The 20,376-nt window shown below is 38.0% G+C and overlaps 1 protein-coding gene across 1 annotated transcript in view; it reads right to left on the bottom strand.

Moving 5' to 3' along the window:
- The window catches only part of nav2a (neuron navigator 2a), a 251,125-nt gene that overhangs the window by 65,263 nt on the left and 165,486 nt on the right, over nucleotides 1-20,376 (bottom strand). Inside the window, 1 exon segment of the mRNA XM_030130568.1 lies at nucleotides 1,917-2,046. Coding sequence (XP_029986428.1) covers nucleotides 1,917-2,046 — 130 coding nt within the window.

Genomic DNA, 20,376 nt, shown 5'->3' with positions numbered 1-20,376 from the left:
GCTGTTAGTGTTGTGGGTTCACAGCTGCGCCGCCAGAGGAATATTACAGTCTCACATTCCTGTCTGAAAACTGAGGAATGCTGGGAGTGGACCGACGGCCATGCAGGATGTATGAAAGTAGGACACCGGATCAGGCTCTGTGCACCTCAATTATACTTTCAATATTATCTCTCAGACGATGTTACAGCTGAATCTAGTGAAGGTTGAGTTACTGAACACAAAAAAAAACAAAAAAAACACAAGACTTTTTTTTTCCTCTTTATATTTTATGTTTCACAAGTATACATTTTCTGTTTTCTGTCTTCCCTGCACTTCCTTTTTGTACTGTGCAACTTGTTGAGTTTAATGTGAAATGCTGCTGCAAAATGGACAATCTATCCTTGATATGTATACGGTAGCAATTTCGTGTTTTGTGTAGGAATTTAGGGTAGGTTGAAGGATGGGGTAAGGGGGCGGGACATTATAAATTAAACTTCATCCCGCTCCTTTTCGAATGTTGGACTTTCTTTTATATAATCCTTTTGTTGTTTGGTTTTAATGCAAATTTGAAATAAATAAACAAACACACAAATTTCCCCAAGGTGGAATCAATAAAATCTTATCTTATCTTATAACAGAAGTAAACAGTAATAAAACCAACTTAGCCTTTGTTTCTTCCATCAGATACACTAAGAATTGAACCTACATTAAAAACATCTCCAGGCTTTGGTTGAAAATGTTCTAAATCTATTATGTTGTGTTCATTTTGTTGCATTTTTACATCACATTCATCTTGTTTTATAAATTACACTGATTTCCTCTTATCACACTTTGTTGCATCTTTCATGTTGTTTTTGTCTTGTTTTGAGTCTTTTACATCGTTTTCATCTCATGTTTTATTCTGTTGCTTTGCAGGTATAACTTCAACTTGCACTTTTGCCCATGTTAATATTAATCTCGTGAACCCCAGAAGTGCATTTTTATCCTCTCTAGGAGACAAGAGTTTCGCAACTTTACGTAAAAAAACAAAAACGCTGTCTGTTGGGTCTCGGGAGGTTAATATTAAAAAGGACAAAAGAGCAACTTTAAATTATAACTGTAGTGTTTTCCACACAGAGATGTATGATTTTATGTTTGTATGATAATATATTCCTATTTGGTAAATGACCCAGCGGAAGTCTCTTATTGATTGATTTTTACGGTATATGATTGGTACTGTGCCACTGGTACTGTGCCCTCCTCCCTCCACCTCCACCTCTCTCTGACTTTGGAGCCTTAGGTAGTGGATAATGTTTTGTGTGGCTATGCCTAAATAAAGGAAATTGTTCAGTTTTTCCTAAGTCTGCCGTTGTGTTTTCCCATTATCTACTTAAACAGTTAGAACCTATTTTTTGTGTTAAATACAAGACAATAACAGCAGAGCAACAGGATAAAACATGAGATGAAAACTACGTAAAAGATGCGAAACAAGACAAAAATGTTGTGAAAGATGCAACAAAGTGTGATAAGACGAAATCCATGTAATTTATATAACAATGTGATGTATAAGAAGTAACAACATGAAAACAATTTAAAAAAAAAACAAAAAAAACTGATGATGAAAACAGTGTAAAAGATGCCACAAAAAGAACACAATGTAACAGATTTAAAATATTTTCAACAAAGTATCAAAATAAATAAATAAATAAATAAAATGTACTGTAAAAAACTGTTGTATTATTCTGGTTCCAAACCAGCAGCCTAAACCTTTACCCTCCTTGGTCTAAGGAGGTTAACGCTAATACATATCTGTCCCAGACATGTTCAAATGCAGATTCCATGTGGACCTGCTGATCCAGAATCCCAGCGTTTCGTCACAAAGGCTCCACACCTGAGATGAAACCGTCTAATCCCACCGGGGTCAGAACAAAGCCCGTACAGTATCGGTGTGGTCTTACCTGTGCGTTGAGGCCTTTGCGTTGCGCTGCAGGCGTGTTGGCGTACGAGGAGATGGAGGAGCTGGTGTTGATGTCATCTGTGTCGATGTTGTCACTGATGCCGCTGCTCACGGAGCTGCTGTCATCCCAGCTGAAACACACACAGATGGAGAAGATCTGGTTAGGATGGACCTGGACCACATGGATCCAGTTTAACCCAGAGTCAGTCGAACCCAGAACATGATGCATATTTGCTGATACAACACTTACATTATATGGACAGTATTTTATAATGTTGTTATACCATTATATTATGTAATACCCTTTATCGAGCAAGTGACTATTTTTGGTCATTTATGTATGCATTACAAGACAGTGACATCAACAGTCACAGAGAGTCCCCAATCTCAGGTCCAATGTGGTCTACAGGGTCTGTAAGGTCCACCTCTGCATGAACAGCGAGTGGATCTGCTTTGTTCGGTACCATGAAGTAATGGTACTAATGTAAGGAATGATGTTCAAAGGGATCATGTGGATGTGGAGAGGGGTCTGGATCAGCACGCATGTAGGTCTAATGTTGTAAAAGTGATGTTCTAATGTTCTGAAATACATGTTCCTTTCACTTTACATGGGTTTTTCTTACACACACACACACACACACATATACATATATATATACACACTTCCTAGATTTTTAATTTTTTGCCACTTTTGGGTAAGGAACCAAATATGGTAACTTTATTAACTGTTATTTTCTACATAACTAGAAAAGCACTCGGAGAGTGCAGACCTCCGCCAAGGCAGACCAGCCCCAGCCCCACCCACCCTGATCACCACCAAAATTTAATAATTTGTTCCTTGTGCCAGTATCAACATTTTCCTGAAAATTTCATTTCGACCATAACTTTTTCAGTTATCTTGCCAACAGACAGACAGACAGACAAACAAACAAACAAACAAACAAACAAACAAACAAACAAACAAACAAACAAACAAACAAACAAACAAACCCCAGTGAAAACATAACCTCCTTGGCGGAGGTAATAAAAATTTTTGAAAAATTTCACAAAAGTAATACATTCTTGTTATGTCCTCCAATAACACACTAAGGCTGAAATGTTGAATTTCAGGGTATTTCTATGAGTGTCCTATAAAGGGTTAAGATATAATGTATTATAATACAATGTATATAATGTGTATTATATTGTATGACTATAAATAATGAACTATGATACACAATGTAAGTCATGTATATAGGCTTGGAAAAAGTTTCTTTTTATATGTGTAATATTTTTGTAGAGTTTATTTTTATATATATATAATATTTTGCATCTTGTGGAGCTTAATTTAATTAATTGTCCTGTTTCATACAGTGTAATGGCCATTGCTGTGACTTACAGACTTTTAAATATGAACCTCAAAGTGCAACATCAGCACAGCAGATAAATTCAGTTAAAATACAGAAAAACTCACTTTTTTTTTTCTTTTTACAATTTCTCCACAATTTCCAACACATTATTTAAATCCACACTTTCCATCCTCATCCTGACAGTGAACAGATTTTGATGATATGAGGTTTTTCTGGGACTGAAAGGGTCTAATCTGAGCCAAATGTAAGACACAGACAGACTCAGCCTCCTGATCTTTATGATGTGAATAATAACTAGTGTGAACTTCAGTGTTAAAGGGTGTGGAGTTGAAAAATGTGTCATCTGCAGGAAAATGAATTAGCAATTAAAAAAAAAAAAACACACACATAAAAGACAGCCGGATCCAGTGTTTCTGCTGCCTGCTGATTCTTCTGTCTGTCTTTGTTGGTCATCTAAATTGACTGACTGTTTCACTGCACACAAGCACACACACAGACACACACATGCACACAGTGAATGGGGTTGTCTATCACATGAACAAAGACTCCTCGGAGGGATGACATCATGGTGCGTTCAAGTGTGTGTCGTGTCCAAATAGTCTCGTCTGAACACAGCAAACAAACCAGACCATAAATGGAGGCTGTATCTATTTGTCAACATGTGTGTGTGTGTGTTTTCACTGATGGTCTACAGGGGACAGGAAACCAGGCCGGATGGCAAACATGGCTCTGAAAGGACCAGAGGGAGGTGATGGAGATGAGCGGAGCTGGCCTGGCACCGAATGACGCAAAAACACACCAAACTGTGTTTCAGGGGGTTTGGGAAACGCTGAGCTGACAAACTGTGACTGTTTTATGACGTCCTTAACCTTAAACTAATCTTTAACCCCCTCATTTCATGACTTGTATTAACAACACATGGATTTTGTCCTTTTTATGTCTCCATAAAGTAATGAATACACTCTGACCTGCTTTTGTTGAGCGGTCTGGACTTTATAGGCATCGAGGGAGAGATTACTTAAAACTAATGACACAAAAAAGCCCAAGAAAGAAACACCAGAAACACAAACTCTTATGTCTATAGTTCAGGGATGTCAAACATAAGGCCCGCGGGACTAAACCAACCCACCAAAGGGTCCAGCCTGGCCCCTTGGGATGAATTTGTGAAATGCAAAAATTTCACTAAACATATTAACAATAAAGGACGTCAAAATCACTTTAGCTCAGGTTCCGAATACAGACCAATGTGTTCTAAAGGTGGTCAGACCAGAAAAATGCTATCATAATAACCTATAAATAATGACAACTACAAATTTTGATCTTTGTTTTAGTGTAAAACAAGTGAAGTTTTTTTTTTTTTTTTTTTTTTTTCAATTATACATTTACATAAACGTACTTAGACATAAGGGACCACACAGACACAATTAAAAAAATAAAAAAATAAATTATATATATATATATATATATATATATATATATATATATATATATGTACACACACACACACACAAAAAGAGAAAAAAAAAACAAACCAAAACACAACAACAAAAAACAACAAATAAATAATATTATCAACTCTTCTTTACAAGGAGTAAAACAAGTAAAGTTACATGAAAATATTTACATTTACACACTATCCTTTCACAAAAAGTGAATAACTTGAACAAATATGAACAACATAAAGTAAATTTTAAGTTTGACAATAATCTGCAAGTCAGACTAAAACCAGGCTTCACTTTTCAACTTATTCAACTTTTCAACTTGTTTTTTTTTTTTTGGGGGGGGGGGGGGGGGGGGGGGGGGGCAAAATTATCGGTCGAAGACAAAGTGACATCTATTGGTAAGAGTGTACATGTTCATTCATTCATTCATCATCTGAACCTGCTTTATCCTCATTAGGGTCATGGGGGTCATTGAAGCCTATCGAGATCGTACATGTTACTGTGTCTACATCTGAAACCGTGACGATAATGATGATGAACAAACTCTAATACTGACACAACAACAGTGCAAACATTCATGAAGTTAAATGTTCTGCTGATTTTTGAAAACTTTTTTACAGTTTGGAAACCTGACTGTTGAGCTCTCATACTTGATGGATAAAAGGAATGTCATCCTGGTTTTTCCTTTCTTTGTCACCTGTTAACATCACACACTAAATAGACAAAAGTATGAGGACACGTTGAATTCAGGTGTTTCTTTTCTAACGGGTCTGAGATACAAAACAATAATGACAAATATCCAAAAAAATCTTGAATGAAGGAAAAAAATCTGTCAATAGAAAAAGTGAAAATTATCTTGGTAAGATTTCTTGAAATAAGATTTTCCAGATCTATTGTCTAAGAATAAGTTCTTCTATCTCACTGAAAAGCTACTCTTTAGGTGATTATGTCTTATTACCTCCGCCAGGAGGTATTGTGATCACTTTGCTTTGTGTGCGTGCATGCGTCTTTGTTTGTTTGTTTGTTAGCAAGATAACTCAAAAAGTTATGGACGGATTTTCATGAAATTTTCAGGAAATGTTGATACTGGCACAAGGAAGAAATTATTAAATTTTGGTGGTGATGGGGGGGGGGCAGATCTGTCTTGGCGGAGGTCTGCGCTCTCCAAGTGCTTTTCTTGTTTTAAGTGTGATGAGATATTTGGACTAGAACTGAGAAAAATATACTTGGTAAGATTTAGATTTTTGCAGTGCGTCGGTTTTTTCTTTTTTGTTTGTCACCTGTTAATGTCATAGATTTCATGCTAAAATCCTCATTTACTGTATACTAAACTCGGCAGAAACCTCCCAGTCAGTTTTAAACTTCAACATGCAGTTCCACTTGTTTCTCTGAACTCACATAAATCTCCCAGGTTTTCGTTTCCTACATAACAGTGCAGAGTCAGTGTGGTGCTGCCCGGCAGCCGACATGAAAGTTTCCCACCAGCACATGAAGACCACATCATAATTATGGCTTAAAAAAGCTAAACAAAAACAAAGAATGTTCAATGGCACAAATCCCAGACTCAGATTACCACCAAAATCTAATCAGCTGCTGCTCGGCATGGGCTGCCAAGTGCACTTTCAGCCAAAGCTTTGTGATCAACCTGACGGACGGAGCCTCGAATAGAACTCGTCTGTCCAGGGAATGAAAGGACATGGACGGGCTGAGAGGTGAGGAGAGATTTACACTGACCACAGCTGTCTGAAGTCCACACCGGCCACAGAGGAAAGTCCCGAACACATGCACAGCACCCACAAAGACAACGAACAGATATGAAGGAACACACACTTGCAGAGCTGCAGATATGAAAACACTTCCTGAAAACACACTCTGTGTCCTCAGTGTTTCTCTACATACATGCATATCATCTACCTGGTTAGGGCGCCCGGGTTGCCGTGGGAACCAGAGCGCTGGGGAAAAACGCCGAGCTGGACCGAGAGCTTCATGACTCCATGCCACTGGGAGAGTTCACAGAGACAAATCTCTCCCACTCTCACTCCCTCGCTCTCTGTCTCTCTCTCTTTGTGTTCCCCTGTTTGTCGGTGTCTCTCGCCCTCTCTCTCTCTCTCGCCCCTCTGGCCCTGTTCCCGGATCCAGCTCCTTTGTCACTCTCTGCACTGATGCTTCATCCCTCGGGCTCTGTTCGACTATCTCGCTCTCCCTCTGTGTCTGGACTGGGGGGGGGGGGGGTAGTGGTGGTGGGGGGGTAGCGGAGGACCTGCCCCGTCGCTGTTGGAAACACGAGCCTCCCCCCGGGGACGTTAACCACTTCACTGCTGCAGCCGACACACTAACAGATCAGTAGAGCGCACTCAAACAAACCACTTTAACCCACATAAATCAGACAGCGGCGCTAGACCAGAGGTACAAGAAACACTATATGGACAAAAGTATGTAGACACGTTGAATTCAGGTTTTTCTTTTCTAACAGGGTCACTGACAGTAGACAGTAGATGGAGACACTTGGTTAATGTTCAGTTACTGATTATCTTTGCTGAAAAAGTCACTATTTCTTCAGTTTTCTCTGTATTGATATATTATTATTATTATTATTATTATTATTATTATTATTAGTATTATTAATAATAATAATAATAATAATAATAATAATAATAGATATAATAACCTTCAACCCTGTTATTGTTGTAATGTACTTATTTATTAACTGTTTCTGTATATTGTATAACTTTGTTTTTACTTCTAATAAAAAAATACATGGTAAGTTGAGAAAGACAGTCAAAATCTATAAAAGAAAAAACTGTGAAGCTGAAACTGAAGCACTGTGGTTCTGTTTATCTTTCAAATGTTCATTGTGGTCGGTTTCAGATGCTGCAGCTCTTTCATAATTCATAGTTTGAGTTCTTGTTTGTTCAGCATTAATTGTCAGCCTTGTAAATCCAAGCTGGACTGACTGTACATATCCTGACCAAGGAAAATCAAATTCTCCCTTTGTGCAGTCATCTACACCTGGCTTTTCTGCCTCCATCCATAATAATATACATTATTAGACTAAATGTCATCTAAAATTAACGTTTATTTGCCACATAGTATAGCAAACTATTACATGAACAAAAAAAAATTAATTTTAGCAAAAAAAAAAAAAAAAGTCTCTGTTTTGAATGTCTGGGGTCGCCACAAATTTGTGATGTTAAAATGGGGTCACGAGAGAAAAAGGGTTGGAAACCAGTGGTCTAATGGAAGAAAAGTGATGTTCTAATGTTCTAATATACATGTTCCCTTCATCTTACATATGTTTTTCTTGTATTTATCATATTTACTTCTTGGATTTTTTTGGTCACTTACAGGCAAGGAACCAAATATGGTACCTTCATTGACCTTGATTTTCTACATGGAAATTAAAAAAATGTGAAAGATTTGACAAAAGTAAAAAAGTCTTGTTATGTTCTCCAATAACACACTAAGGTTGAAATTTTTACGAGTGCCCTGTAAAGGGTTAAGAAAGGGTAAATACAGAGAAAAACTCATTTGGGAACTGACACTAAAGTAGCTCTGGGTCTTTATGGGTTAAAAACAAAGTCCAATCAATATCTGAGGAAAAGCTCTGACCTCTGAATGAAACTCCCTCAAACACACCCCGAGCCCTAAATAAGCCACTTGAACCTAACACGAATCAGACGGCAACACAAGTCAAAGCCACATGATCACAGGACGCCAATGACTTCTCCCAAACTGAAAGACAATCCTGCTTTGCTGCGTGTTTCCCAGCTTCCACTCGTCTCACTGTGCAACGCTGCAATTTCCCAGACAGATCCACCCTGACGAACTGACAAGCCAGTGCTAATTAGAGATCAGTCGGGGCGGCGCAGCCCAGCCCACAGCCTCCTGCTGGCAACGCAACCTGCCAGTTAACAACCACCAAAGCCCCGTCCGGCCAATCACAGCAGACGCACACGTTAACCACGGGCGGCCCCCGCGAGGAACCGGAGCCAAGAGCAGCTCCGGCGAGGCCACCGTCTAATAGATCATCACACTGAGGAGGAGACAACCACAGAGGATTACTGCACTTTAGTCCGACTACGGTCCGACTTCTGGACACTTTCTCAAACAGCATCATTAAAAAAAAATACAGTGTAACTTATAACCATTGAACACAGGTCTCTTCCATTCAGATGTACAGAAGCAGGTTGTAAACACCTGCAATTTGTTTAAAACCATTTAAAACTTCTGAATATTGGTGGATAAATCATATAATTAAACAATAAAATGGCAGCCAAAGATAGAATAATGTGTGCATAAAGTTGAAAGAATTTTGTTTTCAGATGCTTTTCTCTGTTTATTCCCATTTAATCACCTTTGACCAGGTGTAATCATTACACACTGAGTCCTAATTACACTTTATTTATCACGAACAAATCACATTGTCACATGAGTAGCAGGGAAAATATTTTATTCCAACTCTATGTGCAACACTGTACTTATGTCCATATTATTCTATCTTTGGCTTTTATTATATTAACCACAAACTGTCTTAACACAGGATGCTATGTTTGTTATTGCAATTATTTATCAACTATATGCAACTGACAATCATTTTTCTTATTATTTTAATACAAACATTGGGTAGATATCAGTACGATGTTACAAATAAAGGTTTTTCTTAGTGATTCACCAAAATATTGGCCAAAGTATCAGCATGCTAATTATCTTTTTTTACTTTTTACTGTAAAATACTTACTCTTTGTGTTATAGGCTATTAAAGGTTTTTTCATATATTTATATGTTTATATTGGTGTTCATTGAAAGACAATGTGATGGAGTGAAAGAGTACCTCCTTTTATATTTATATAAAAAAGATTTATGTTAAAATTGGACAAACAGCAAGAAAAAAACAAAACAAAAACAGAAAACAACATTGGCATCAGAAATTAGCAAAATGTCAGTTTGATATTGGTTTCTGTTTACATAATCACACACAATAAAAAAACAAAACAAAAAAAACCCCTACCTTCATTTGCTGATTAATACGTAAATATACATTTACTGTACCGCTGTGTTGGTTCTACTGAGTCAATGCTGGCTGAATCTGATCAGTGATTGGTAATTACAGCTGTCAATCACGCATTTACCTGCCCTACCTGTCTGAAAACTACTGTGATTGGACAAACTCTGGGTCATGGGGTACATTTCCAACAGAAGTTTGTATAATTCTTGTTTCCTGTCAGAGCACTTTAAGTATAATATGCTGAAAGGGAATTATGGAATTTCTGCCAGAAAACGATCCAACGTTGCAGCTTTAACATGGATAAAGTTCAACGCCCTGAATGCTAATGTTACACCTGGGAAAAGTGATTTTATTTTCTGAGCTGCACAGACTTAAAACTTTTAAACGTGCACATATAGGTCCATTTAAAGCTAGAAATATAATCAAATTTGGTCATGAATGTAAGTGTTTGTAAGTCTTTTTTTTTTCTCTTCAAGATTTCAATAAAATAACACCTGAGTGAAAGAAACCACAACCATGTCTGTGTTAAGACGGCGGTAAGAATCTTAGAGTTGGATGTTTTCAGGAAATTTGCTGATTTTACTCTTTAAATCTTCTGTTTTGTGAGTATCATTCTCTGTGTTGACAGAAAACTTCACCTTCAAACTCCCAAAGAGGCTAAAAAAAAGTCTGTGAACCGATCATGAGAGGAAACGTCCGCTGCAAAACCAAGACATTCCACAGAGGAAACTCGTCTGTAGCCGGGCCTTTTTTTAGAGAGCCTTCCAGAGGGGTCAGAGGTCAGAGGCTAAACCTCGAGGGGGGTGGGTGGGTGGGGGCAATAAAAGACGGGGCTTCTCTGTGGGTCAGCCAATAGGAGTGTCTCAGAGCGTCCTGAGAAAGAGGCCGTGGTTGTGTTAGTTTAGCTTTTTTGTGTGCGTCTCGTGGGACTGTGGTTGGTCGCTCGCTCGCTCGGTCCTGCAGTACTGTAACCCCCCCCTCTGAAAACCCCCATCTGTCTGACTCTGGCACATGCAGGCAGGATCTGAGCCACAGGAATATACACACAGACATGAGGCCACAACAGAGCCACGACGCAGAAGTAAGGGGATTTCCTGTGTTTGAGGGGCGACTACTGGTTCTGGATCATATAACTCTGCATCTCCATCTGTACTTAGACGGACGGATGGACAGACAGACAGACAGACGGATGGATGGATGGTGGAGGGGGTGGGAGGGTTGACTTTTAGCCCCCGGGGTTGGTGGCATCATAAAACACCCAACAGGTGAGGTCTATATGTACGACCAGGATGTGAAGTCAGGAATAGACGCAGCATCAGAAACACAGAATATGTGAACATATCTGAGACGGACAACAGCTTTGATTATTATGGTTTACATGTTGGTTTTAGTTAAACAGAAAACAAAAATCACAAACCAGCAGAGGATTCCCTTTTACTATCAGAACAATTATTTTTTTGGCCAGAAACGAAGAAAATATCCATCTGGGATCATTCACTCTAGTTAATGAAATGTTAAAACAGTTTTTCTTGTCATTTCAGAGCACGAGCTGCACGATGCAAAAACAACTGTGAGCCCACAACAATAACATACTGATGAAACAGAGCAGTTATTCACTGCTATTAAACAACTGGTTAAAGAGCCATAGTTTAGAAACATGTCAGATTTATAGTGTTGCAAATGTGTGCTGTTTCCATGCAAAACACATGCAAATGAAAAAAACAATCAACAAGAAAAGCACTCGGAGAGCGCAGACCTCTGCCAAGGTGATCAGCCCCCCCCCCCCCATCACCACCAAAATGTAATCATTTGTGCCAGTATCAACATTTCCTGAACATTTCATCCAAATCCGTCCATAACTTTTTGAGTTATTTTGCTAACAGACAAACAGACAAACCCAAATGGAAACATAAACTCATTGGTGGAGGTAATAAAAAAAAACAAAAAAAACAAAGGAACACCCTTTGCAGTGGACAGTGGGATTTAGCATAAACTGAATATTTCTTACATCCATCCTCTTCTCGACTACAAATCTGACAGGAACAATGGAAAACAGAAAAGTTTCTTGAAACACTTACAGATTTTTGCCAAATTTTGCATCTCTATTAACATTAAAAATATGGAAAATCCACCTTGGCTTTGGGAATTTGCAGTTTTTATGACACATATTTTCAGTCATACCATGTACATATGCCCAAGACACAATTTTTCTTTCATACACAGATACATGTCAATGCATTTTACAAATAAATAAGCTATACAGTCTCATTAAATAATGTCATCAATGGATTCCAAGTCGTCTGTAAATGGTTTTATGAGATTTATTTGTTATAATGAACCTGTTTAGGAACAGAATCACATGCATATGCACTTTATTCTGCTTGACTGCTGGGAAATGTCTTTTAATGGTGAAAATGTTTGGTTTTTTAAAGATATTTTTATAATTTCTGACTTTGTTTTTTTTTTTTATCCTACTCATATCTAATTACTGGGACCTGAGTACACATTTCGTTCTTCATATGCTACACTGAATGAATGACAGTAAATGAACCTAGAGGTGACTTTAATCAAACCTAAACCCTCCAGTGAAATGTGAGGCATTCACTGTCCACTGTGACACTGTGGCAGGGCTTCGGCTGCAGTGTAGGGGCCTCTGGGACATTCCGGGCCGGAGCCCAGGAGCCGTGCGGTACGAAAATGACACAGCTGTCCGAGCCGTGACAAGAAATGACAGGAGTGAACGGGACGGCGCCCTGAGGAACGCCTCCTCTGAACCATCGCCTGCTCCCATTGTCTCCTGCTTTTGGGAAAACATTCGCTATCTGCACCCAGAGAAAACAATGGAAGCGCCGCCGTCCGTCCGTCCGTTCACACTGCGTTCCTCTGACTCGGCCCTTCCCTTCTCCCTGTGTTTGATATGTAAACAGACAACCGACCCGGATCCACGCTAAAAAACACAACCACACACGGACACGCATCACATGCCACGCACCACCCCAACGCTGTATCCAAAGCCAAGTGGGAAAGTCTGTGCCCTGTTTCACATGTGTGAAATGTGGAATTTCACACATGTGTGCAGACACTATGCAAACACACAGTGCACACAAACTAAACTATTGTCACCTTGACGCAAGAATGAGACACAAAGAGGCTGAAACGACACCAGTTCATCTACAGCTGACACGACCTGATGAAAACCTCCATCAGTTTCATTCTCCATCATCAAATCCTAAAACCAGCCATCATACTTATGCATTAGTTATAACCTCCGCAGCATAAAAAGCCTTTCTCTGCAGTGTTTTTCTGTTATGAAAGACCATTAACTGTCCAGAATGTGTCCGTTTTATGCCTGTCTGGTATCAAATCTGCTTTAAAAGTGTCTCCAGATGACAGAGGACGTCGGCTCTTTGGACATAAAACCAGTTTCAGGTGTTTCCTCTCAGTTCAGTTACTTTCTCCATATTGAACGACTTTTTTCTGCTTCATAGAATCATCATTAGTTGCATATTTTCTGCATAAATACATGGAATTTATTAGTGTTGTCTTTCTAACAACTGGACGTGGAAGATATTTACAGTTATTTTTGGGCAAAGCTTCAATATTTAACCATAATTCTACTCAAATGTGCCTTTTTTAAGTTTCATCTGGAACCAGATCTACCATGTGCCTCCAGATGAGGGTCTGCTTTTAGGACCTAAACCAGTTTCAGGTGTTTCCTCTAAGTTCAGTTACTTTTTCCATGTTGAACAACTCTTTTCTGCTTCATAGAATCATTATTTGTTGGGAATTTACTGCATAGTTTTGCCTTCTCCTTGAACTGGCTGTTATAGATATTTATGGTTATTTATAGAATAGAATAGAATAGAATAGAATAGAATAGAATAGAATAGAATAGAATAGAATTGTCATATGCACGGAGAACCAGACAGTTACATCGTACAATGAAATTCTTACTTTGCAGGTACCCCTTCACTGAGCATATACAATCTAAGCAAAAGATCTATAACAATTTAACTTTAAATAAGGAGCCTATATAAATCTAACTAAGCATATCTAACAAACTGTAACAAGTTTAAAAAAATCTAAAAAGGGAGTCTAAATAAATATAAATAAGCAAATCTAAAGAACTAAGCAACTAACAACTCTAAATGTAAATGAGTAACCTAACCAAATAAATACGAGTAAGCACCTAAACCAACCATTTTGGAGTGAAGCCTCAACATTTAACCATAATTTCACCCAAATGTCTCTTTTTTGATGCTCATCTGGTACCAAATCTACCATGCGTCTCCAGATGAGGGCCTGCTTTTAGAATCTAAACCACTTTTAGGTGTTTCTTCAAGTTGTTTTGCACATTAGTTTACTTTTATCTCGTTTCTGCTGCTCTGAATCAACATCACTTTGGGCAAACTTTTATTTTAAACAACAAAAAGCTGGATTTTTTTTTTTCCAGATCTCAACTTTTCAACTTTTTTGTTTTACACATTTGTTTTAAATTAGAGGCTATAAATATATCTCAGTGCAGAATGTGCTTTGAGAAATAACAAAATACATCAAACTCTTCCTACACTTTTCAGGGACCAGTAACAGGATTTCCAAGACCATTTACAACCTTTATGCATATATGTTTAAAAGCAGATTTTTAGTCCAGCAAGACATAGAAACAAGAGTTAAAAAGAAGTTAGAACAGGATGAAAAGATGCAACACAATGAAAATAACATAAATGATGGTGATTTTTGTTAATTTTCTTTAAAAGCTGCAACAAGATGTAACATTATAATATACAAATGCTGAAATCTGTGGAACCGTGCAGATCCTGGAACATTTAGAGGTTTATTTATACATTTCATAGTCAAACTAAGGTCAAAACCAACAAAATGCATTACTGATTTTAGCTCATTGTCCTGCAGCCTAGGCACATGTACACTTTATATTCTGCTATTGTTTATTCTTATTCTATTTTTACCTTTTTTTTAATACATGACATTGAACAAAGTGACAGAGAAACAGCATCTCCATTCTCTGTATGTTCTGTGCATCTAGTGAATTGACAATAAAGAATCCTTGAATCTTTGAATACTAAAACTCAGACAAACCTAACCTTAAAGAAGTGATATTTGGCTTTTTCAAATGGAATTATGCATTTTCAAACATTTCCCTCTGGTCTACATAAACTGTAAATGCTATGCTTGGGTTATCTTGCTAACAGACAGACCGACAGACAACCCCCCATTCCCCTGATCACCACCAAAATTTTATCATTTGTTCCTTGTGCCAGTATCAGCACTTCTTGAAAATTTCATCAAAATCCTTCCATAATTTTTGGAGTTATCTTACCAACAGACAAAACAGACGAACCTTGATGAAAACATTACCTAACTAGAAGCACTCAGAGAGCGCAGACCTCCGCCAAGGCAGATGCCTTGCCCCCCCCCCCCCCCCCCCCCCCGATGTTTGTCTGTCTGTCTGTCTGTCCGTATGCAAGATAACTCAAAAAGTTATGGACGGATTTGGATGAAAATTTCAGGAAATGTTGATACTGGCACGGGGGCCCACTGATCTGCCTTGGTGGAGGTCTGCGTTCTCTTTTCTGGAAAAGCACTCAGAGAGCGCAGACAGTGTCCCACCCCCCACCCCCCTGATCACTACCAAAATTTAATCATTTGTTCCTTGTGCCAGTATCAACATTTCCTGAAAATTTCATCAAAATCCACCCATAACTTTTTGATTTATCTTGCTCAGACAGACAAACCCAGATGAAAACATAACCTCCTCCGTTCCTTGGTGGTGGTATAAATGTGGATCATTTTAGTAACACTAATCTGCCAAACTGTCTCTAAAATGTCCCGTCAGAGAGATTTCGAATACCATGTTTAGACCCTCCTATAAACTTCTGTCCTGAAGCTTTTCCTGCAGCTCATACAGTGAACATGGAAAACCAACTTTATCTTGTATGAACCTGCTCTGTCCTAGACCCACCCCCACCCTTGAACATCAGTTTGGATTAAATGTGAGGAGGATTAACACTCACCCAGCGCTGTGAACTCCATAAACCAATCACTGCAGATGCTCTAAGTCCAACCACCCTCTGCTCATTTACTCCTTTTCTCCATCTACTGTTTCAGATTCCAGACCAGACCAGAGACATGAGCCTCTGACCTCTGGGTTCCACAGGCTCAGCTGGTTCCTCTGGCTCCGTCTCACCCAGGTTTGGAGTCTTTGCTGCTATCAGATCTTATTTCCCTTTTGCAGTTGAGCAATAAAAGCTCAGAAAAAAAGGAGGAAAATCTGCCTGATCAAACACACCCCAGGACCCAGAGGAGCTTCACACAAAGCCTGACAGAATGAGGCAAGAGCTGATGGTTTACCTGAAAAGCCACACCTTCTTCAGCTGGGGTGACACAGGTGAGCTCATTAGCGGCTCTGAGGGGAGTGGGGGGTAGGGTGGGAGGGTGTTTATCCATGACAACCACATCAAACCACATCAGTCCCCCAGGACCCTGTCTCCTTCCTCCTGTAACCGACCTCTTTTTGGCACACTCGCATGTTTTATTCTTCCTCTGTGTTCTTTTCTGCGAAGACCCTGATAAGCGTCGCCAGAACAAACTACTGCCTGTACAATAACACACTACCTGATGTGTTGATTGAGAGATGTAATCAGTATTTTGACAAAAAACCTGAAGCTGCCTGACGTCTTCTTATCCCTGAACCGAACATCTGGATCATATCAGACTCTGTCACGCTGGTGTTTTCTTATGGTTTCCATCTGATCTGTCATTTCTGTTTTTGACATATATTAATTGGGCAAAACATGCACACACACTCATAGTTATCTGATAAATATGATCCCATTGCACTCGTTTGCATTTAACATCAACTTTTACAACACTCTAAAGTGTAAAAAAAAAAAAAAAAACATATCAAGTTTTTTTCCACTGGGTTTTCAAAGCACAAAATGAAAATATGAGTAAAAACAGCTGGACTGAAGACACTAATATAGAGCAGAATGTGTAAATGATGCATGATTCAAAAGGGAATTAAGAAAAAATTACTCATTTTATCCTTTTTTTCTCCAAACATCAGTGTTTTTGTACATGTTACATTCTCATAGTGACTACTAGTGCTGGTATGAAATAAAAGAAAAATGTGATACAAGCTAGAAGACATGGTTAAATATGGACAATCCTTAGAAGACGAAGGCCAGGGTAAATGTTGGACTTATTTTTGTAACATTTGTCATGACTTCCATTTTTTTGCCCTTTAACCAGCTCATTCTCTAACCAAGTTTGGGTTGTTTTTACCTTCATTTCATTTATTTGAAAGGGACAGTACTTAATAACCTTCTGATATCTGGGTGAGCACATTATGCACACTTTGCACTTCATGTTATAAAAGGTTGTATTATTTTTCACAATTTGTATTTCAGAATTCTAAAGTTGTTTGTTTCTGCATGATTTTTAAAACTGTGACCCAGCCACTAAAATCAGCACATTATAAAAAATGGAAAATTACACAATTACACGAACACCCTTTTCTGAAGTGAGTAAAAAATGCACATTGACACATTAGCATTTAACATTTGACCTAGCACAAAAAATAATAATGCATATTAACCAATATTGTTGTTAATCACCGACATATGCTAGGCCACAAAACTAAAAAAATAAGTAATCCAATTTATATGTAGTATATTGGAGAAAAAAATAATAATTTTTTTTGTGCTTTTTGCATCCAAAAATATGATATGTTTACATTACAATTGTGGCATTTAAAGGGTTAAAAACATGACAATTATTGAGTATTTGGTGTTTATGTTTAAGGCTCAACTTGATACAAAAAAACAAAAAACAAACAAATTGTATGAAAAAAAACAGGGATGCATGTACAAGTACTTGCATTTGATTACACTGGTCAACAACAAATTTATTGTTTAAGTTTTTTGAGCTGATTTAGGATAATTTTGGTGTGCTGAATCCAAAAATCACATTAATTTTACTCAATCAGGTCAACTTTCTGAACTATGCAACATATTGGCTTTTTAACATTTTTGCTTACATTTATGGGCATTTTCACATCATATGATACAAAATTCTTTCATATTTCTTGCAATAAACGAGTTCTGAAGATTTAACTTTTGCCAATTTATGATTAATGGTTTTTTTAATATTACAGGTGAATGAAATGGCTTCGACTAGAAGATCTTGCAAAAATAAGCCTGACGTATTCTGCTACATCTGCAGTGAATACACCATTGTACCTAACAGGAATCATGTTAGAAAATGATTTTTTTTCTCTTAAAACCTATTTTGGGTGAGAACTATATAAAAAATCAACTGATAAAGTCACAAAAATGTAATAAATTATGTGAGAAGATCAAATTTTTCAAAATCAAATTAGCAAAAAAACCTGACCTGATTGAGAAAAACAGATGTCATTTTTGGATTTAGCGGTGCAAAATGGTCCTAATTCAGTTGAAAAAACCTAGACAACTTGCAAAAAACTTTTTTTTGTAACCCAGTGTTATTTGCTGATACCGAGTACCAATATGAGAACTTAATAATACCATTACAGTAAAGCGGTATCGTGTGGTTGTATCAGAGCACTTTTACAAGTATGAGTAGAAGTACACACGCTCAGTGTCGGACCAATACCCGATACTGGTATTGGTGCATCCCTGAAAAAAATGTTTACATTACTACGGCGCTGTGTTTCGGTGATTAGGAAGGGCCTCTCTGTCTCTGGGATACAGGAGGATTAATGACTGAACAATAAGAGGACTGTCGTGAATACACCAAAATTAGCACAATTGCCAATTTCCATTCTTAGTCCCGAAGCACACACAAAACCAACACATAGACATAGAAATAATATACCACCTACATAAAAATAATACACCACATACTGTACATAAAAATAATACACCACAGAGAGTACCAACAGTTAATTGAAGATACAGCTATAATAAGGTCATTCTACCCCGAAGTGCTAAATATTTAAATGCTAACCAGGGCTTTGGTGTGACATTGCTGTATTTTGTGTCTGCAGTGTTTGTGCAAATATGTTTTTTTGACAGTGATTGAAGTCCTGAACCTCTTATCATCTACTGAAAAATGACAAACTATGCTGAACTTACACCCATCAGTAACTTCCACAAATATTCAAATGGCCACACTTTTGCTGCTGATCCATTTGTTCTTCTAATATTAATCTTCAATTTTACAATAAAATTAAATGAGACTCATATACTATGTCAAACTGCACCAGTGAATATAAAATCTATAATTTAGGTGTGAATGAAACCAAAAGTGACTCAGAGTTCCCAGAGCAGATAGAAGGCGCTCTGTGGTATGTGGGTGTTTGGGAGTATCATTAACTTAAGAGCACATCTGACCTTCCACCGGTCCACGTCTCAGACATGATTGTGGGTCAGAACGTCTTGGAGCTGCAGGACTGGCTTCATGACAAACACACACTTGAGCACTGAATGAGAGTTGAAGGCTGTGAGAGTCGGCCTATCTGTGGAAAACTATTCAGCTTGATAAAGTGTGTGAATATGTGAGATAAGATGTGACTCAGAACACATCAAATGGCAACAGCAGCCACTGTTATTCACTGCATCGAAGTGAAACTGGGCTTATTACTGCACATGAATGTACAGTTTACACAGACAGGTACGTCTATAGTAACCTTCATGTCCTCAAAAACAAAAGACAGACAAACTTTATGCACCAGGTGAATGATTTCCATGTAAATCAGGGACCATAAACAGCCCAACATGATCTGAAGTGGGTCAGAAGAGTAAAATAATAACAGTGAAAAAAGGAAAATTGCATTGTGAAAATGTTTACATCGACAAATTATCCTTTGGAAAAGTGGCATTTTGCTTTTTTAAAATGGAATTCTTCATTTTCCAACATTTCCCTGTGGTCTACATAAACTGTAAATGCTCTGCTTGGGTCTGAATTCTTCATTAATTCAACTCCACAGGTCCATCTTCAACCCTATTTCTGAGTAATGACACCAGAAAGGTAGTTTGGAGCGCTGGCCCTTTAAATGCACATCAGCCACTTCAGACCACGCCCCCTCCAGGTTGTTGGCTGCGCTGCTCTGTCCTGTTCATCCAAAAACTGAACATTTTAGGTAATCGGCTCAAAGTTTGGACATATTTTCAGTATGGACTACAATACAACCGCTGCTGCTGACAAACAATTATGTCATACTCAGACAAATCTTTGTGAGAAGTCTGGACCTTATATGTGCAAATGTCGTAACGTAACTAGTTATAGACGTAACAAATTAAGCAGGAATTGAAACGGATTGTAGAAATCCACTCGATTTTTGCCGCAATGAATATAAAGATAGTTTTGCAGCACCTGGAGGGTTCAAATTCAAACTTTATGAACTATTAGGGTCCAAATACACAAATAAATGAGCCACAGACTAATAAAAGTGGGTTTAGCAAAATATGAGGCCTTTAAAAACGTGAATAACATGAACAACTACAAACAATCTGAACTTTCTTGAGAAAAATAAGTGTAATTTTAATAGTATTCTGCCTCAGTTTATCATTTACGCATGTACTTCACAACCTTCAGATCACAGTGGATCTACAAAAACACAAAACATTTAGTACCATAAACTCTAAAAAAACCCCTCATGTTTGT

This window comes from Sphaeramia orbicularis, chromosome 3, assembly GCF_902148855.1.
Source record: "Sphaeramia orbicularis chromosome 3, fSphaOr1.1, whole genome shotgun sequence".
Classification (NCBI taxonomy): domain Eukaryota; kingdom Metazoa; phylum Chordata; class Actinopteri; order Kurtiformes; family Apogonidae; genus Sphaeramia; species Sphaeramia orbicularis.
This window is presented reverse-complemented; position numbering and strand designations above follow the sequence as displayed.